This window comes from Oncorhynchus clarkii, chromosome 27 (assembly GCF_045791955.1).
Source record: "Oncorhynchus clarkii lewisi isolate Uvic-CL-2024 chromosome 27, UVic_Ocla_1.0, whole genome shotgun sequence".
Lineage (NCBI taxonomy): Eukaryota > Metazoa > Chordata > Actinopteri > Salmoniformes > Salmonidae > Oncorhynchus > Oncorhynchus clarkii.
In genome coordinates, this window is record NC_092173.1 from 39,976,276 (window position 1) to 39,998,072 (window position 21,797).

The 21,797-nt window shown below is 44.2% G+C and overlaps 1 protein-coding gene across 1 annotated transcript; it reads left to right on the plus strand.

The window, feature by feature from the left end:
- The first annotated feature begins 696 nt into the window (after positions 1–696).
- Positions 697–8,798, plus strand: LOC139385839 (extracellular calcium-sensing receptor-like). Its single transcript, XM_071131088.1, has 11 exons — positions 697–926; positions 1,033–1,324; positions 1,499–1,741; positions 1,840–1,935; positions 2,104–2,419; positions 2,503–2,675; positions 2,826–3,056; positions 3,304–3,427; positions 3,522–3,715; positions 3,828–4,106; positions 8,370–8,798. Exons 1-11 carry the CDS (start codon positions 697–699, stop codon positions 8,796–8,798), a joined length of 2,607 nt encoding a protein of 868 aa, XP_070987189.1.
- Positions 8,799–21,797: the final 12,999 nt, after the last annotated feature.

Below are 21,797 nucleotides of genomic sequence, written 5' to 3' on the forward strand. Positions count from 1 at the left end.
TCTCACTCTCTACCCATCTCGCCAATCAATTTAGACACAATTAATAAAATAATTGATAGTACAGTATGATGTAATATCTATCTGAATGGATCCATCAGATGTTGTTGAAGAACAGATCCTGTACTACACATTATCTTCAATAACATCACCCTCACAGGCTTTCTCCAATTACCCCCAATTACCTGCTCCCCAAGTTATCCTCCAATAACAAGTCCCAATTAACCCCCTCCTGCCCCGTCCTCCCTACAAGCACCCCCTGGTGGCCGTGTGCTTGTTTTTTAGCCGGGGGCTCATTTCTCCCTATATCAGCAGCTCCCCTTCTCTCCTCTTCCTCTCCCTCTTTAACTCTCACACACTCTGCAGGAGATACCAGACTGACAGACACTCATCCTTTCTCTCTCTCTCTTTCTGTCTGTCTGTTTGTCTGTCTATCTGTCTGTCTCACCAGGATAAAGTTTACTGTTGCCAGGTAGGGCAGAGGTAGAACAAGGTGTTGTGTGTCTATCACTGTTGTTTCACATGTCTGGTTACTCTGAAACAACAGGTGTCTGTGTTGAATGGTGATTATCTTCATTGATATCACTTTTGTTCATGTCTTTATGTCTACAGAGTGTTCTGTCTGCAATGTCTTGGTTTGGTCTCTCTCCAACAGGTGACGGAACTCACCCAGTCTTCAGACTTGTCTCTCTCCAGGTGATGTGCCTGTGTGGCTGGCTGTGGCTGCTCTACTGTCTCCATGTCCCTGGGTGTGTCTGGGGTCTGGATGGAGGTGGAGAGGGGGCTTGTCGGCTAATAGCTAAGCCAGTCTCAGGCAGTGTTTATCGGGCAGGAGATGTGGTCATTGGGGGCCTGTTCCCCATCCATGTGGAAGCCCCTTCGCCAGAGCAGGAGTTCAGGAGCATTAAGGAAAATTCTACCTGTACAATGTATGCAGCTTGTGTGATAACATATTTTTGTCATTGTGTTTTAACTTGAAGGTAATGTGTATTCAGTTTAACTCTTATCTCTCCGTTTCTTCCTTTCTTCTGTCAGTTTCTACCAGCGTGCTTACCGTTGGCTCCAGACTATGATCTTTGCTGTGGAGGAGATTAACCGTGACCCAGCCCTCCTGCCTAACCTCACCCTGGGGTTCCTGGCTTCTGACACATGCCTGTCAGAGGGCACCACCCTGGGGGCAGCCCTAGCCATGGTGACTGGCCAGGAGGCCTCTGTGGTGGGCACAGAATGTGGCACAACCCCTGAGGTTCCCATCATCATCGGGGATGCCCGCTCCTCAGCTTCCATCGTGGTGGCACAGACCCTTGGGCCGTTTGATTTACCCATGGTGAGGCAGGGGTTGAATAACAGACTGGGTTAGGATGAGATGATGACTCTCTTACACAATACATTTGAATATTAATCTAGATTAATCTCTCTAACATTTATTTACCATCTCTGTCTCTTTTTTAAATTCTAATTCTCTCTGACTCTCTCTGTCTCTCACTCTCTTCTCTCCCAGGTGAGTTACTTTGCCTCCTGCGCGTGTTTGAGTGACAACTGGAGGTACCCCTCATTCTTCCGTACGGTACCCAGCGATGCCTTCCAAGCTCGGGGCATGGCCAGGCTGCTGCGTCAGCTGGGCTGGGTGTGGGTGGGGCTGGTGTCAGGGGATGATGACTATGGCAAGTTTGGGGTTCAGCTGCTTCTCCACGAGCTCCAGGGATCTGGGGTGTGTGTCGCCTACTCTGAGGTCATCCCCAAGGTACGACCTCACCCTGATGATCTGACAATGTACACTCTCTGTTTTACTCGGACTTCCCCTCTCTTCTAATCTAATCTCACTGATGGTCATCACCGTAGGTAGGATCTCAGAGACGTATCAGGTACATCGTGGACACCATCAGAGGATCGACTGCAAGAGTGGTGGTGACATTTGCTATCACAAAGGATGCACATGTGAGCAGTTACCAGTCAGAGTATTGTTAATGATTTGTAACACAGCTGTAGCAGTGTCCTTGTGTCTTACCGTGTCTTGATGCCCTTTATGGACACAATCATTTCCTAATTGATAATCTTGCATTTCATCTTGACTATCTTGATCTTTTTAACAATTTCATTCTCCAGGCTCTGATGGAAGAGGTTGTCCGTCAGAACATTACAGATAAGCAGTGGATTGCCTCAGAGGCCTGGGTCACTGACTCTACTCTCTCCTCCCCTGAAAACCTGCCCTCTCTTGCCGGGACCATTGGATTTGCCCTGAAGAAAGCTGACATTCCCGGCTTGGGGACTTTCCTAACACGTCTCCATCCAGATGGGAACTATCAGAAGTCTGACCCCTTCCTGAAGTCAATGTGGGAAGAGATGTTTGGGTGTTCTCTGGGGGTTGAACTCAGCATGACCCAGTCGTCCAGGCGACAGTGTACTGGGTCAGAGGTCATAGGTGAGGGAGAGTTTACACCTAAATCTCAGTCTTTTTGTCCAAATTCCCAATGTTATCTCAGTAAAATAAAGTGTCAATCCTAGGTGAGGGGGAGAGCCAGTATGCTGACGTGTCTCAGCTGAGAGCCAGCTACAATGTGTACAAGGCTGTGTACGCCATCGCCTACGCCATACAGGATATGATGGCCTGTCGACCAGGGGATGGAGTCTTTAACGGTGGACAGTGCCCTGATATCAGGAAGCTTCAGCCCAGCCAGGTGAGAATAACATGTTGATCTGTTTTCAAGTTAAGAACACTAATGTTTCCTGTCAAGATACAGTGAAAACACTTTGTAAGGTTTGAGTTCTAAAGAACAAAAGCCTGGTTCTAACTCTTAATCCTGTTCCAATGCCCTTTTCTATTTGAGATTGTTCATTACCTGAGGGGAGTGAACTTCAGTACTCCTGTGGGGGAATCTTTCCACTTCGACATGAATGGTGATCCGCCTGCCTCTTATGACATCATCAACTGGCATGTGACCCCCGAGGGGACGGCAGAGTTTGTCCAGGCCGGACATTTTCTGTCCTCTGAGGGATCGGGCGGCCAGATTGACATCGACATGGATAAAGTGGTGTGGGGTGGGGGCAGCGGAGATGAGGTTAGAACTGTTTAGTTTGGTGTGTGTGTGTGTGTGTGTGTGTGTGTGTGTGTGTGTGTGTGTGTGTGTGTGTGTGTGTGTGTGTGTGTGTGTGTGTGTGTGTGTGTGTGTGTGTGTGTGTGTGTGTGTGTGTGTGTGTGTGTGTAATGATGATGTCAAAAGAAATGATTATGTTGATGACGACAATTGCAATGATGAAAATGATCATGATGATGATGATACATTTGTCCTCTCCCCCCTCTGGTAGGTCCCTGTGTCTGTATGCAGTGCTGACTGTCCCCCTGGTACCAGGCATGCGGTACAGAAGGGGAAGCCTGTGTGCTGCTTTGACTGTCTGTCCTGTGCTGAGGGAGAGATCAGCAACACAACAGGTAGTCTATCAACTGTTCTGATTCCAATTCATATTTTTCCTCAATCCTGATTGGTCCTGATTTGGACTCCTCATTCTTCTTCCTTCTCTATCAGGGTCAATTGAGTGTATTAGGTGTCCAGAGCGGTTCTGGTCCAACCCTGATCGTACAGCCTGCATCCCCCAGCTGGTGGACTTCCTCTCCTACAGCGACACCATGGGCGTCATCCTGTCTGTCATCTCAGTTTCTGGGGCAACACTCACAGCCGGTGCCCTGGCCACCTTCCTCTACCATCGTCACACGGCCCTGGTGAGTTGAATCATATGATCATTTATAGAGGTACTGGACAGAGATGAGATTGTGTAAGGTTGGGATTTTGGACATGTCATTGTCTAAATTATCTTTCTCTGTCTCATTCCAGGTGAAAGCCAACAACTCTGAGCTTAGCTTCCTGCTCCTGCTGTCACTCAAGCTCTGCTTCCTGTGTGCTCTGGTTTTCATTGGTCAGCCGAACCCGTGGACGTGCATGCTGAGACACACCCTGTTTGGTATAAGCTTTGTGTTCTGCATCTCCTGTCTGCTCAGCAGGACTGTGGTGGTGCTGGTGGCCTTCAGGGCCACTCTGCCTGGAGAGAACCTGATGAGATACTTCAGCCCCACCCAGCAGAGGATGGGTATCTCACTCTGCACACTCATCCAGGTGAACATCTAGTTTTTACTGTATTCTATGGGAATTGAAATGCCCAGTGCAGTCAAAATCTTGATATTCCTGTGTTTTATATATATTTCCACACTATGAGTTTGGAATAATACTGTGAAATTGTGTGATGATGATAATGCCCTTTTTGTATAGGAAATGGTGGAAAAAGTACTCACTCGTCATACTTGAGTAAAAGTGAAGATTCTTTAATAGAAAACAACTCAAGTAAAAGCAAAAGTCGCCCAGTAAAATACTACCTGAGTGAAAGTCTAAAAGTATTTGGTTTTAAATATACTTAATTAACAAAAGTAACTGGAATTGATCAAATGTACTTAAGTTTCAAAAGTTAAAGTAAAAGTGTCCTTATATTAAGTAAACCAATGGCACAATTTTTAAAACATTTTTTATTGACGGTTTGCCAGCGGCACACTCCAACACTCAGACATAATTTACAAACGAAGCATTTGTGTTTAGTGAGTCCAGTAGATCAGAGGCAGTAGGGATGACCAGGGATGTTCTCTGTTTAATGAGTCCACCAGATCAGAGGCAGTAGGGATGACCAGTGATGTTCTCTGTTTAGTGAGTCCTCTAGATCAGAGGCAGTAGGGATGACCAGGGATGTTCTCTGTTTAGTGAGTCCTCCAGATCAGAGGCAGTAGGGAGGACCAGGGATGTTCTTTGTTTAGTGAATCCACTAGATCAGAGGCAGTAGGGATGACCAGGGATGTTCTCTGTTTAGTGAGTCCACTAGATCAGAGGCAGTACGGATGACCAGGGATGTTCTCTGTTTAGTGAGTCCACTAGATCAGAGGCAGTAGGGATGACCAGGGATGTTCTCTGTTTAGTGAGTCCACTAGATCAGAGGCAGTACGGATGACCAGGGATGTTCTCTGTTTAGTGAGTCCACTAGATCAGAGGCAGTAGGGATTGACCAGGGATGTTCTCTTGATGTTTGTGTCAATTTGACCATTTTCCTGTCAAAATGTAATGAGTAATTTTGGGTGTCAGGGAAAATGTATGGAGTAAAAAGTACATTATTTTCTTTAGCAATATAGTGAATTAAATATAAATAGTAAAGTACACTCCAAAAAACGACTTGAGTAGTACTTTAAAGTATTTTAACTTAAGTACTTTACACCACTGAGTGTAAGTGATGTTTGAAAAGAAGTCTGAAATTCCAGTCTGTTTTGGCAGGATGGAGTTTTGGCCTGACTGGTGACATCACCAGATGGTACATTAGTTCATCCTTGAAAGGGAACGGGAAAGGGGGATACCTAGTCAGTTGTACAACGGAATGCCTTCAGCTGAAATGTGTCTTCCGCATTTAACCCAACCCCCTCTGAATCAGAGAGGTGCGGGGGGCTGCCTTACTCGACATCCACGTCTTCGGTGCCAGAGGAACTGACTGTGTTTTAACTACTTCGCAGATATGAAACACACAGACAATCATATCAGTCACAAATGTCAAATTCCCAGTTTATGCTTCAAAACCATCTTAGGTTCTTTTTGACAAAAAAAATCCATTACATAATGTAAGGCATAGTGGGCAGAATAGACGGATGCAGTTCAGTGCATGATTAATTTAATTCAACAATACATTTCTTGGTGGTTTAACAAATATTGCTATCAGGCTGTAAATCACAGCTGGCCTGGTACATTGTTTACTGCCTCCATTCGGGATGCACAGTTTCAGTTTCAATGACTCAATATTTTTTACAAAACATATTTTTTACAAAACTGTAACTAAGGCTGGGAATGTCAATACAATCAAACTAGCAAGGGCAATGACCACAAGTCAGTCATAACGTGGCTAATAGACTAGCGTACGTGTCAAACACAAGGCCCGTGGACCGAATAGGACACACAAGTGAGTCATCTACTTTATGAAACTAGATTCGCTCACATCAGCGAACTCAACTTCAATTGCAATGCTTTCGTTTGTCAGGTTTACAGCGCGCAGCGGAGGGAAAGTGTACAGACCCATTCTACAGTCCTAGCCAGGCTACTAGAATGTTGCACTCCGGCTTCTGTTTTTAACCTGTTTGGGATAGGAGGCAGCATTTTCACGTTCGGATGAAAAGCGTGCCCAGAGTAAACTGCCTGCTACTCAGGCCCAGAAGTTAAAATATGCATTGTATTAGTAGATTTGGATGGAAAACACTCTGAAGTTTCTAAAACTTTGAATGATATCTGTGAGTATAACAGAACTCATATGGCAGGTGAAAACCTGAGAAAAATCCAACCAGGAAGTGGGAAATCTGAGGTTTGTAGTTTTTCAACTCATTGCCTATCGAATATACAGTGTCTATGGGGGCATATTGCACTTCCTAAGGCTTCCACTAGATGTCAACCATCTTTAGAACGTTGTTCCAGGCTTCTACTATGAAGGGGGAGAGAATGAGAGCTGTTTCAACCAGAGGTCTGGCAGAAGGCCGTGAGCTGATCGTGCGCCTGTGAGAACGACCTGCATTCCATTGCATTTCTGAAGATAAAGGAATTCTCAGGTTGGAACATTATTGAAGATTTGTGTTAAAAACATCCTGAAGATTGATTCTCTACGTCGTTTGACATGTTTCTGTGAACTGTAATATAACTTTTTGAACTTTTCTTCTGAACCTTCACCTGGACTTGCCCGCGCCTCGTGAGTTTGGATTTGTGAACTAAATGAGTCCTGTGAACTAAACGAGTCCCCCACGCTCAGACGAGTCCTTTGATGCTACAGACATTTTCTTCATTATCAGGGTGTCTCACGATCTGGCAATCACCACTGTAGCTCGGCCACCTTCCACTGCAGATGTGGACGGCCACCATTGGGCGGATGCTGTGGATTGTGATGCAGCCTGTGAAATAAAACATCTAGCTTAAACAGATGGATTTTAATGGGGATTCCTTTAGATTTCCACTCGGGGCGAGGACGTCAACTTTGCAAGACCATAAAGATAGAGAGTTCCAAATCTCTATGCCAACAACAGCTCATTTTCAGTTTTCCTCTCCCCACTCAGACCACTCCCAGACAGTCCTAGCTACATTCTTGTATGATAAATTGCTCTTTGCTAAGAAGCCATTTTTTTGAATATTTTTTTTACCTTTTAATTGAAAACAATCACACCTAATTGTTACCCAGAAAGTATTTTATATTTTTTATTTTTAAACGGCTTCATTGGATCTTTAATTATTTCCTTCAGTTGCTAGGTTTCCATCCAATGGACAGATCTTCATGTTAGTTATTTACAGTAGCAGACGCTCTTATCCAGAGCTTACAGATATCTAGGTGAGACAACCACATATCACCTTAATAAACTAGGTTTCCATCCATATCTAGGTGAGACAACCACATATCACCTTAATAAACTAGGTTTCCATCCATATCTAGGTGAGACAACCACATATCACCTTAATGAAACTAGGTTTCCATCCAATTGGCGACAGATCTTCATGCGAATAGTCAAAGATCTGCAAAAAGAAAATATGCCCCATTTCCCACCAGTGGCGTTTCCACCAAACAGACTTGTCGAGGATAAAAATTAGTGGGAGATGACGTAATGCACAGAACATGTACTTTTTTGTTTAAATTTCATGTACCGAATAAAAGTTGAATGTTCAAAGTATTTCCATGCATTTTCAACTCCTACTGAGAGTTTTTTCCCAAACTGTTGAGTTAAATAGCAATGTGCCCACTCTGGTCTTGGTACGTGAGCCCTAGCCAACAGCTCCCAGATACAGTGCTGGTAGGATGTGTGGGTAGGGTGGTCTACATGGCGAGATTATTATGGAAAATCATATTTTTATTTGTTAAACGGCAGTCAAGCATCGATCATCATGTCACCAGAATAAGACCTTCAACATTTATTGGAAAGGAACGTCAAGCTCATACCGTGCACTTTCAGCACCCTGTGAACTTCATCATAACTTATTTCATCTATAGCCTAATAAACTGCATGGAGGAACAAACTCACTGATTGACTCCAAATTTACTTTGATAATGACGGTTAATAGATCCGTTTTAGCGCATCAAGGTGTTTCCTCCAACATTCATTTCTCAACACAAAAATATCCAACCATGTCGAATTAACAAATTATCTGTCGGGATTTATAACATTGTACTGAAACTTCCTGTTTCCATCACAGCTGTCGTATTTTTTTATACGCGGTATAATTTTACTCACATAAAAACTGTGGATGACAACGTGGTTACTGAACATATCATTTGTTGTTGTGATAACTGTGCTTGCGTTTTCCTTCCACCTCCATTTCCTTACACAGGTGCTGATCTGTGTATTGTGGCTGGCCTTAGCTCCACCCCAACCGGCTGAGAGGGGAGGAAGAGAGGGTCGTGGGCCGAGGGTCGTCCTGGAGTGTGAGGTGGGCTCTGTGGTCGGATTCTCTCTGGTGCTGGGCTACATCGGCCTGCTGGCCTCCCTCTGTCTCCTCTTAGCCTTCCTGGCCAGGAAACTCCCAGACAACTTCAACGAGGCCAAGTTCATCACGTTCAGCATGCTGATCTTCTGTGCCGTGTGGATCTCCTTCATCCCTGCCTACGTCAGCTCTCCTGGGAAGTACACAGTAGCTGTAGAGATCTTTGCCATCCTGGCCTCCAGCTTTGGGCTGCTGTTCTGTCTGTTTGCTCCAAAGTGTTACATCATCCTTCTGAGACCAGAGAGAAACACCAAGAAACACATGATGTCCAAATAGAAACCATCAAAAAACACATGATGTCCAATTAGAAACCACCAAGAAACACATGATGTCCAATTAGAAACCACCAAGAAACACATGATGTCCAATTAGAAACCACCAAGAAACACATGTTGTCCAATTAGAAACCACCAAGAAACACATGATGTCCAATTAGAAACCACCAAGAAACAGATCTCTATTGACCACAGGAGTGTGCTGTTGTCCCTCCTCAGAGTCAGTTATCTACCACAGGAGTGTGATGTTGTCCCTCAGTAGAGTCCGTTATCTACCACAGGAGACTGCTGTTGTCCCACCTCAGAGTCCGTTTTCTACCACAGGAGACTGCTGTTGTCCCTCCTCAGAGTCAGTTATCTACCACAGGAGTGTGCTGTTGTCCCTCCTCAGAGTCAGTTATTTTAATGAAAGATCCATCATTTTTACATTGATCCTCTCTCAGCTTGTCCTCTTATACATCTCTCAGATCTTTGTAGTGTTTGACAGCTTTCCTAATTAAATGTGCTCTTTCACTGCAGGTCCACAAACTTTCATTCTCCTCCTCTTTCACTGTTCTGTCAGAAATCATCTTCTGGCTGTCTCCTAGATCCTGGCTGTACAGCCTGTAGCCCTCCAGGATAACACAGGCCAGAGTGATGGGAGGGGCCAGGGTGATGTGAGGGACAAGAGTGATGAGAGAGGCCAGAGCGATGAGAGGGACCAGAGTGATGAGAGGGGCCAGAGTGATGAGAGGGGCCAGAGTGATGAGATGGGCCAGAGTGATGAGAGGGGCCAGAGGGATGAGAGGGGCCAGAGTGATGAGATAGGCCAGAGTGATGAGAGGGACCAGAGTGATGAGAGGGGCCAGAGTGATGAGAGGGGCCAGAGTGATGAGAGGGGCCAGAGTGATGAGAGGGACCAGAGTGATGAGAGGGACCAGAGCGATGAGAGGGACCAGAGCGATGAGAGGGGCCAGAGCGATGAGAGGGGCCAGAGCGATGAGAGGGGCCAGAGCGATGAGAGGGGCCAGAGTGATGAGAGGGACCAGAGCGATGAGAGGGACCAGAGCGATGAGAGGGGCCAGAGCGATGAGAGGGGCCAGCGTGTGAGACGGGCCAGAGTGATGAGAGGGACCAGATTAATGAGAGGGACCAGAGTGATGAGAAGAACCAAAGTGATGAGAGGGGCCAGAGTGATGAGAGGGACCAGAGTGATGAGAGGGGCCAGTGTGATGAGAGGGACCAGAGTGATGAGAGGGACCAAAGTGATGAGAGGAACCAGAGTGATGAGAGGGGCCAGTGTGATGAGAGGGACCAGAGTGAGGAGATGGGCCAGAGTGATGAGCGGGACCAGAGAGATGAGAGGGGCCAGAGTGATGAGAGGGACCAAAGTGATGAGATGGGCCAGAGTGATGAGAGGGACCAGAGCAATGAGCGGGGCCAGAGTATCAGTGCTCTCTGCTGTGGCTATCATTCGATCATTATACTTTCCTCTTCTGGAGCTCCCTCCAGCTATGGAAGGATATGCGGCCTCGCAGAGGAGTGGTCCTGTTATGGAAGGATATGGGGCCTCGCAGAGGAGTGGTCCTGTTATGGAAGGATATGGGGCCTCGCAGAGGAGTGGTCCTGTTATGGAAGGATATGGGGCCTTGCAGAGAGAGGGCGGAGGGCCTCCAGTTATGGAAGGAACTGGGGCCCCGCAGAGGGGGGGGGGGCTACAGTTACGGAAGGATATGGGGCCCTGCAGAAAGAGAGGGGGGCCTCCAGTTATGGAAGGATATGGGGCCCCGCAGGAAGGGGGAGTGACTTCTTTTATTGAAGGAAATGGTCCCTGCCATGCCACATAATGTCCCACAGCCAAAAAGTGTTCCCCCCTCCATCACCAATAGGATTCGATAAACTGTTAACGTCCGTTGCTATATCAAAGGTGTGATTAACATTTTGGAGGTAATTTTTACAGCCTAATTGCATTCTTTTCACCCCCACTATGCAAACAAAGCTGATATCCGTGACATTTTGGCTGTTCATTAAACACGTTTTGTTTTGCTAATAAAAAAAAAACATTACTTTAAACTACTTTTGTGTGCCTTGTGAACATGACAACAACATGAAATCCATGTCTTGCTTTGTTTCAGAAACAGCAAAGAAAACATGTCATCTGCTTGACACATTAAAGTTACTTACCGTACAGATCACAACGTCTGCTAATTTACACTCCATTCATATGGAAATTTATTTGATTCAGACACCGGCTTGTCTGGCTGTCATGTTTCTATTTTCATTTACACTGAAATAATATCATTTCAGTAGTCCTCTATTATAAATATATATATATTTTTGCATGGCTCATTAGTAAACCCTTGTGGTTGAATATGTATCTGTTGTAGGTCACATGGGATACAACAATGAACAATGTGGAACCTCAAAGGACACCTTAGAAGGTACAATAATGAACACCTTGTAAAACAGCTGTGAAAACCAATCTGACAACACTTAAGATTTCAATACATAAACTTTTGTCACGTTTGGTATAAGTATCGGGAGACAGGTGTAGTAATGGGTAATAGGGGTTTTATTGACCCAAATTACAGCGTGCCATGTAAAGGCACGGGGACAAAGACCGAAACAAACACGGATACAAAACACAGGGTTGAAACCCAAACAAAAGAGCGAGGAGTACCTGGAATAAATGCCCGGGACGAGACTCGTAATACATACACTGGACGAAGATAGAAAAGAATGTGATTGATAAACAAAAGGTTATTTCACTTGCCCAGCTGTCCACCTCCTTGACAATTCCCCGTCAGAAGAAGAGTAGATTGATTTTGGTAAATATGCGCTTCACTGCGAAATGGCCAGCATGCATCTAGATCAGCACGGCCTCCTTCTCCTCCTTAGTAAAAATCACCCCTCCTGTGTGGCTGGCCATCCTTAACCCGTAGGTACATGTGATTGCTTAACAAGTTGGAAGAGACGAGTTGTTGAACTACTCAGGTCTAAATACACTTGTACTTCTGTCTTTCTCTCTCTGTTTCTCTCTCCCCATTAATCTCTCTCTGTCTTCCACTCTCTTCACACCTCTCTCACTCTCACTTTCATCCTATCTTTCTCACTTTCTCCCCCCTCATTCTCTCTGTGTCTGTCTAGCAAAGACACCTAGTTAAGAGCATATGGAATTACCATAATTGCTTACACCTATCCATTTGATTGGTCAGGTTTAACTTATAGCTAGATACGTCAACATGACATGCATACAGTTGAAGTCAGAAGTTTACATACACTTAGGTCGGAGTCATTAAAACTTGTTTTTCAACCGCTCCACAAATGTCTTGTTAGCAAACTATAGTCCCTCTCATCAAACTATAGTCAAGGCCTACCCTTCAAACTCAGTGCCTCTTTGCTTGAAATCATGGAAAACAAAAACAAATCAGCCAAGACCTCAGAAAAAAATTGTAGACCTCCACAAGTCTAGTTCATCCTTGGGAGGAATTTCCAAATGGCTGAAAGTACCACGTTCATCTGTACAAACAATAGTACGCAAGTACAGTATAAACACCATGGGACAACAAAGCTGCCAAATTGTTCAGGAAGGAGACGTGTTCTGTCTCCTATAGGTTAACATACTTTGGTGCGAAAAGTGCTAATCAATCCCAGAACAACAGCAAAGGACCTTGTGAATATGCTGGAGGAAACAGGTACAAAAGTATCTATATCCACAGTAAAACAAGTCCTAACCTGAAAGGCAACTTAGCAAGGAAGAAGCCACTGCTCCAAAACCTCCATAAAAAAATCCAGAATACAGTTTGCAACTGCACATGCAACTGCACATGGGGACAAAGATCGTATTTTTTTGAGAAATGTCCTCTGGTCTGATGAAACAAATATAGAAGTGTTTGGCCATAATGACCATCGTTATGTTTGGAGGAAAAAGAGGGAGGCTTGCAAGCCGAAGAACACCATCCCAACCGTGAAGCACGTGGGTGGCAGCATCATGTTGTGGGGGTGCATTGCTGCAGAAGGGGCTGGTGCACTTCACAAAATAGATCAAATCATGAGGAAAGAAAATTAGGTGGACATATTGAAGCAACATCTCAAAACATCAGTCAGGAAGTTAAAGCTTGGTGGCAAATGGGTCTTCCAAATGAACAATGTCCACAAGCATACTTCCAAAGTTGTGGCAAAATGGCTTAAGGACAACAAAATCAAGGTATTGGAGTGGCCATCACAAATCCCTGACCTCAATCCTATAGAAAATGTGTGAGCAGAACTGAAAAAGCGTGTGCGAGCAAGGAGGCCTACAAACCTGGCTCTGTTACACCAGCTTCGTCAGGAGGAATGGACAAAAACTCTGGAAGGCTACCCAAAACGTTTGACCCAAGTTAAACAATTTAAAAGCAATGCTACCAAATGCTAATTGGGTGTATGTACATTTCTGACCCACTGGGAATGTGATGAAATAAATTAAAGCTGAAATAAATCATTCTCTCTACTATTATTCTGATTTTTCACATTCTTAAAATAAAGTGATGATCCTATCTGACCTAAGACAGGGAGTTTTTACTAGGAATTGTGAAAAACTGAGTTTAAATGTATTTGGCTAAGGTGTATGTAAATGTCTGACTTCAAATGTATATCTACCACCAGGGAACAGTAGTATCTATCTATCCAGGAGGGGGCAGTGATATCCCAGTGTGCCCTGTCCTTACAGTAACATCCATCTCTCCAGCAGGGGGCAGTGATGTCTCAGTGTGACCTGCCTTACAGTAGCATCAATCTGTCCAGCAGGGGGCAGTGATTTCCCAGTGTGACCTGGCCTTACAGTAGTACATCAACACATACAGTACTATACCATACTGGAAATGTAAACCCTTCCAGGTTCCTAACCTGATCTAGAAGGTATGATCAGTGTAGCACCCTATCTTAATAGGACACAAACATTGAAAATGAATTGTCTAAACCATGAGAAAATACCAACCATTGTTTGCATCTAATTATGTAAAAAAAAACACACAAAAAAACACTATAATTTAATCTATAAACTGTCACATAAGACATAGTCAAGGTTTGGCTTTGTTCCAAGATGTTAAATTGTGTAAAGCCAACAGTAGCAATTGTAGTCACAGACGCGCGCGAATCAGCTGTGACTGCAGTGTCCGTATAGATGAGGTATGTTCTGTAATGTCCTTGTAGAGGTTTTCTGTAGTGTAATATCCTTGTAGAGGTATGTACTGTAGTGTCCATACAGAGGAGGTCTGTAATGTAGTGTCCTTGTAGAGGAGGTCTGTACAGTACCTTAGTGTCCTTGTAGAGGAGGTCTCTACTGTACAGTCGTGGCCAAAAGTTTTGAGAATGACACAAATATACATTTTCACAAAGTCTGCTGCCTCAGTTTTATGATGGCAATTTGCATATACTCCAGAATGTTATGAAGAGTGATCAGATCAAAAATCAGAGCAATTAATTATTTCAAAGTCCCTCTTTGCCATGCAAATGAACTGAATCACCCAAAAACATTTCCACTGCATTTCATCCCTATCACAAAAGGACCAGCTGAGATCATGTAAGTGATTCTCTCGTTAACACAGGTATGAGTGTTGACAAGGACAAGGCTGGAGATCGCTCTGTCATGCTGATTGTGTTCGAAAAACAGACTGGAAGCTTCAAAAGGAGGGTGGTGGTTGGAATCATTGTTCTTCCTCTGTCACCCATGGTTACCTGCAAGGAAACGCATGCCGTCATCATTGCTTTGCACAAAAAGGGCTTCACAGGCAAGGATATTGCTGCCAGTAAGATTGCACCTAAATCAACTATTTATCGGATCATCAATAACTTCAAGGAGGGCGGTTCAATTGTTGTGAAGAAGGCTTCAGGGAGCCCAAGAAGGTCCAGCAAGCTCCAGGACTGTCTCCTAAAGTTGATTCAGCTGTGGGATCGGGGCACCACAAGATCAGAGCTTGCTCAGGAATGGCAGCAGGCGGGTGTGAGTGCATCTGCACGCACAGTGAGGTGAAGACTTTTGGAGGATGGCCTGGTGTCAAGAAGGGCAGCAAAGAAGCCACTTCTCTACATGAAAAACATCAGGGACAGACTGATATTCTGCAAAAGGTACAGGGATTGGACTAATGAAGACTGGGGTAAAGTCATTTTCTCTGATGAATCCCCTTTCCGATTGTTTGTTAGGGGCATCCGGAAAAAAGCTTGTCCGGAGAAGACAAGGGGAGTGCTACCATCAGTCCTGTGTCATGCCAACAGTAAAGCATCTTGAGACCATGCATGTGTGGGATTGCTTCTCAGCCAAAGGAGTGGGCTCACTCACAATTTAGCCTAAGTACACATCCATGAATAAAGAATGGTACCAACACATCCTCCGAGAGCAACTTCTCCCAACCATCCAGGAACAGTTTGGTGACGAACAATGCCTTTTCCAGCATGATGGAGCACCTTGCCATAAGGAAAAAGTGATAACTAAATGGCTTGGGGAATAAAACATCGATATTTTGGGTCCATGTCCAGGAAACTCCCCAGTCCTTAATCCCTCTGAGAACGTGTGGTCAATCCTCAAGAGGCGGGTGGACAAACAAAAACCCACAAATTGTGACAAACTCCAAGCATTGATTATGCAAGAATGGGCTGTCATCAGTCAGGATGTGGTCCAGAAGTTAATTGGCAGCATGCCAGTGCGGATTGCAGAGGCCTAGAAAAAGAAGGGTCACTGCAAATATTGACTCTTTGCATCAACTTCATGTAATTGAATTCATGTAAACACTTTTGAAATGCTTATAATTATACTTCAGTATTCCATAGTAACATCTGACAAAAATATCTAAAGACACTGAAAAAGCTAACTTTGTGAAAATGTATATTTGTGTCATTCTCAAAACCTTTGGTCATGACCGGAGGTCTCTACTGTAGTGTCCTTATAGAGGAGGTCTGTACTGTAGTGTCATTGTAGAGGAAATCTGTACTGTAGTGTCCTTGTAGAGGAAATCTGTACTGTAGGACACTTGTAGAGGTGGTATGCACTGTAGTGTCCTTATAGAGGAGGTCTGTACTGTAGTGTCCTTATAGAGGAGGTCTGTACTGTAGTGTCCTTATAGAGGAGGTCTGTACTGTAGTGTCGTTGTAGAGGAGGTCTGTACTGTAGTGTCCTTATAGAGGAGGTCTGTACTGTAGTGTCCTTATAGAAGAGGTCTGTACTGTAGTGTCGTTGTAGAGGTCTGTACTGTAGTGTACTTGTAGAGGAGGTCTGTACTGTAGTGTACATGTAGAGGATCCAGCCGAGCGTGAGAACACACAGGTAGGGGTTCTTTCAGACACACCTATGGCAGGGAGGAAGAGACGTTAGCAAACGTACTTTCATCTAGCTAAAAATGGATAATACCCTTAACACAATTTAGATTAGTTTTAACTTTTTGGGGACTGGAGGGCAGTATTGAGTAGCTTGGATAATGACTTCTTGACGCACCCATCCCATTAGCGGGATCATTTTCGTCAACATCCGTTGAATTGCAGAGCACCAAATTCAAATTAAATTACTAAAAATATTTTATTTTCATGAAATCACAAGTGCAATATAGCAAAACACAGCGTATCTTGTTGTTAATCCACCTGGCGTGTCAGATTTCAAAAAAGCTTTTTGGCGAAGGCATACCAAGCGTTTATGTAAGGACATCTCTCTCAGTAGACAAAACATTACAAACAGCTGGCAGCAAAGTAGATTGTTCCCGAAAGTCAGAAAAGCAATAAAATGAATCGCCTACCTTTGATGATCTTCGGATGTTTGCACTCACGAGACTCCCAGTTACACAATAAATGTTCCTTTTGTTCCATAAAGATTATTTTTATATCCAAACTCCCTCAATTTGGTTGCCACGTTATGTTCAGAAATCCACAGGCTCGAGCCGAGGCAGACGAAAATTCCAAATAGTATCCGTAAAGTTCGTAGAAACATGTCAAATGTTTTTTATATTCAATCCTCAGGTTGTTTTTACAATATCTAATCAATAATACTTCAACCGGACTGTATCTTCTTCAATAGGAGAGAAAGAGAAAATGTCTACTCCACTCTGTTGGCGCATGCAAAACGCTGCTGGCACCCAGCTATGCACGTGATCTTTCTCGCTCATTTTTCAAAATAAAATCCTGAAACTATGTCTAAAGACTGTTCACACCACCGGGAAGCCATAGGAAAATGAATCTGGTTGATGTCCCTTTAAATTGAATGAAGGCATGCATTGGAACAGAGAGCTTTCAGGAAAAACAGCACTTCCTAGTTGGATTTTCCTCAGGTTTTTGCTTGCAATATCAGTTCTGTTATACTCACAGACAATATTTTGACAGTTTTGGAAACTTTAGAGGGTTTATATCCTTATCTGACAACTATATGCATATTCTATATTCTGGGCCTGAGAAATAGGCAGTTTCATGTGGGTATGTTTTTCATCCAAACATCAAAATACTGCCCCCTACACTCAACAAGATAAGGTGCCCAGAGTAAACTGCCTGCTTCTCAGGCCCAAAAGCTAGAATATGCATAACATTAGTAGATGTGGATAGAAAACACTCTGAAGTTTCTAAAACTGTTTGAATGATGTCTGTGAGTATAACAGAACTCATATGGCAGGCAAAAACCTGAGAAAAAAAAACAACCAGGAAGTGGGACATCTGAGGTTTGTAGTTTTTCAAGTAATTGCCTATTGAATATACAGTGTCTATGGGGTCATATTGCACTTCCCACGGCTTCCACTAGATGTCAACCATCTTTAGAACCTTGCTTCAGGCTTCTACTGTGAAGGGGGAGATATTGAGAGCTGTTTGAGCTAGGTGTCTGGCAGAGTGCCATGAGCTCAGTCTCGTGCACGCCCGTGAGAGTTAGCTGCATTCCATAGATTTCTAAAGTCAAAGGAATTGTCCAGTTGAAACATTATTGAAGATTTATAACAAAACAACCTAAAGATTGATTCTATACATCGTTTGACATGTTTCTACGCCCGCGCCTCGTGAGTTTGGATTTGTGAACTAAACGCATGAACAAAAAGGTAGTTATTTGGACATAAATGATGGACTTTATCGAACAAAACAAACATTTATTGTGGAACTGGGATTCCTGGGAGTGCATTCTGATGAAGATCATCAAAGGTAAGTGAATATTTATAATGCTATTTCTGACTTTTGTGACGCCTCTCCATTTTTGGAATGTTTTTCTGTGGCTAGTTGCTGACCTAACATAATCTTAAGGTGTGCTTTCGCCGTAAAGCCTTTTTGAAATCTGACACAGCAGTTCCATTAAGGAGAAGTTTATCTATATTTCCATGCATAACACTTGTATATTTTATCAATGTTTTTTATGAGTATTTCTGTAACTTGATGTGGCTCTCTGTACTTTCACCGGATGTTTGTTTGAGACAATGCATTTCCCGAACATAACACACCAATTTCAAATGAGGTTATTGGACATAAATATTAACTTTATCGAACAAAACACACATTTATTGTGTGACATGAAGTCCTGTGAGTGCCATCTGATGAAGATCATCAAAGGTTAGTGATTCATTTAATCGCTATTTCTGACTTTTGTGAGGGCTCTCCTTGGCTGGAAAATGGCTTTATGGTTTTCTGTGACTAGGTGCTGACCTAACATAATCGTTTGGTGTGCTTTCTCCGTAAAGCCTATTTGAAATCGGACACTGTGGCTGGATTTACAAGAAGTTTAAAATGGTGTAAAATACTTGTATGTTTGAGGAATTTCAATTATGGGATTTATTTTTATTTTTTATTTGGCGCCCTGCAATTTCACTGGCTGTTGGCAAGGTGGGACGCTACCGTCCCACATATCCCAGAGGTTTTTAATGAAGCAATGTTCCATCATTCCTACCTGGTGGATCATATCAATGTTTCTGATGTGTGGTCATTTCTGTTAGCCATTAGTTTGGTTGTTAGCTCTTAGTTTGGTTGTTAGCCCTTAGTTTGGTTGTTAGCCCTTAGTTAGGTTGTTAGCCATTAGGTCGGAAGTTAGCCCTTAGTTTGGTCGTTAGCCCTTAGTTTGGTTGTTAGCCCTTAGTTTGGTAGTTAGTTCTTAGTTTGGTTGTTAGCCCTTAGTTTGGTTGTTTCCAGAGGAGAGGGAGAAACAGTGAGAGAGCTGGTTTAATTCAGACAATGAGAGGGGAAGGGAATCTCATGTACCCTAGAGCTGGTTTGATTCAGATGAAGAGAGGGGAAGGGAACATCATCTCAAACCTCTAATGTGCTGCAAGATGTTTCATACACTGTGAAACAGTAAACATTCTGAGGGGCGTACCAGCCAGGCCTATAATACAGTAAACATTCTGAGGGGCGTACCAGCCAGGCCTGTAACACAGTAAACATTCTGAGGGGCGTACCAGCCAGGCCTATAACACAGTAAACATTCTGAGGAGCGTACCAGCCAGGCCTATAATACAGTAAACATTCTGAGGGGCGTACCAGCCAGGCCTGTAACACAGTAAACATTCTGAGGGGCGTACCAGCCAGGCCTATAACACAGTAAACATTCTGAGGGGCGTACCAGCCAGGCCTGTAACACAGTAAACATTCTGAGGGGCGTACCAGTCAGGCCTGTAATACTGTAAACATTCTGAGGGGTCTACCAGCCAGGCCTGTAATACAGTAAACATTCTGAGGGGCGTACCAGCGAGGCCTGTAATACAGTAAACATTCTGAGGGGCGTACCAGTCAGGCCTATAATACAGTAAACATTCTGAGGGGTCTACCAGCCAGGCCTGTAATACAGTAAACATTCTGAGGGGCGTACCAGCCAGGCCTGTAATACAGTAAACATTCTGAGGGGTCTACCAGCCAGGCCTGTAATACAGTAAACATTCTGAGGTCTGTACTGTAGTGTAATTCAATGGCTCAGTAATTCAACAGCTCAGACACGAGACGTATGTTGCAAGGTCTACAAGAAATCACAGGCTACAAACGAAAACCAGCCACGTCACGGACGCCAACGTCACACTTCCAGACAAACCAAACACCTTCTTTGCCCACTTTGAGAATAATACAGTGCCACTGTCGCGGACCACTAACAACGACTGCGCCCCCCCCCCTTCTCCTTGGCCGAAATGAGTAAAACATTTAAACGTTTTAACCCACTCAAGGCTGCTGGCCCAGACGGCATCCCTAGTCCTCAGAGCATGCGCAGACCAGCTGGCTGGTGTGTTAACGGACAGATTCAATCAATCCTTATCCTAGTCTGCTGTCCCTACATTCTTCAAGATGGCCACCATTGTTCCTGTACCCAAGATGGCAAAGATATCTGAACAAAATGACTACTACACTGCTGTTATCATGAAGTGCTTTGAGAGACTAGTCAAGGATCATGTCACCTCCACGTTACCAGCCACCCTAGACCCACTTCAGTTTGCATACCACCCCAACAGGTCCACAGACGATGCAATCGCCATCACACTGCACGCTGCCCTATCCCATCTGGACAAGAGGAATACCTACGTAAGAATGCTGTTCATTGACTTCAGCTCAGCTTTAAACACCATAATACCCTACAAGCTCATCATCAAGCTGGAAGCCCTGGGTCTCTACCCAACCTGTGCAACTTGGTCCTGGACTTTCTGACGTCAACAAAACAAAGAAGATGATTGCGGACTTCAGGAAACAGCAGCGGGGGTACCCCCCTATCCACATCGAAGGGACAGCAGTGGAGACGGTAGTACGTTTTAAGTTCCTCGGCGTGCACATCACAGACAAACTGAAATGGTCCACCCACACAGACAGTGTGGTGAAGAAGGCTCAACAGCGCCTCTTAAACCTCAGGAGGCTGAAGAAATTTGGCTTGTCACCCAAAACCCTGACAAACTTACAGAAGCACAATCGAGACCATCCTGTCGAGCTGTATCACCGCCTGGTACGGCAACTGCATCTGCCTCAACCGTAAGGTTCTCCAGAGGGTAGTGCAGTCTGCACAACACATCACCGGGGGCAAACTACCTACCCTCCATGACACCTACAGCACCCGATGTCACAGGAAGGCCAAAAAGATCATCAAGGACAAAACCACTCGAGCCACTGCCTGTTCACACTGCTACCATCCAGAAGACAAGGTCAGTACAGGTGCTTCAAAGTTGAGACCGAGAGACTGAAAAACAGCTTCTAACTCAAGGCCATCAGACTGCTAAACAGCAATCACTAACTCAGAGAGGCTGCTGCCTACGTTGAGACCCAATCACTGGCCACTTTAATAATGGTATCACTAGCCACTTTAAAAAGTGGCGCTTTAATAATGCTTACTTATCTTACATTACTCATATCATATGTGTATACTGTATTTTATACCATCTATTGCACCTTGCCTATGGCGCTATTTATATATACATATTCTCATTCACCCCTTAAGATTTGTGTGTATTAGGTAGTTGTTGGATAAATGTTGGAACTACTGTAGAAGCACAAGCATTTTGCTGCATTCGTAATAACATCTGCTAACCATGTGTATGTGATCAATAACATTTGATTTGATATGATTTTATTTGCTCCTCTTCCTCTACCACTTGATCATCTCTTCACAGGTCTCTTTAAATCCTTTCTTTCACCTGTTCACTATGGTGAAAGACAATAAGCCATTCACCTGGGCTCAGTTTCTACTGTTCCCCCTGAAGGACTGATAGTGATACCATGGGCTCCAAAGGGAACTCTAATGGGGCCTCTAATGGGGACTCTAATTGGGCCTCTAATGGGGACTCTAATTGGGCCTCTGATGGGGCCTCTAATTGGGATTCTAGTGGGGCCTCTAATTGGGCCTCTGATGGGGCCTCCAATGGGGACTCTAATTGGGCCTCTGGTGGGGCCTCTAATTGGGACTCTAATGGGGCCTCTAATTGGACATCTAATGGATATCTAAAGGGGACTCTAATGGGGACTCTGATGGGGCCTCTAATGGGTTTCTCTAATGTCACCTCTAATTGGGATTCTAGTGGGGTCTCTAAGTGGGCCTCTGATGGGGCCTATAATTTGTTCTCTAATAGGGTAT

Bases quoted from the DNA above. Each gene is read 5' to 3' on its own strand.
- LOC139385839 (XM_071131088.1), top strand. From the start codon at position 697: ATGTGCCTGTGTGGCTGGCTGTGGCTGCTCTACTGTCTCCATGTCCCT. The intron at 927-1,032 runs GTATGCAGCTTG...TTCTTCTGTCAG, and splicing joins GAAAATTCTACCTGTACAAT to TTTCTACCAGCGTGCTTACC. The intron at 2,420-2,502 runs GTGAGGGAGAGT...TGTCAATCCTAG, and splicing joins TACTGGGTCAGAGGTCATAG to GTGAGGGGGAGAGCCAGTAT.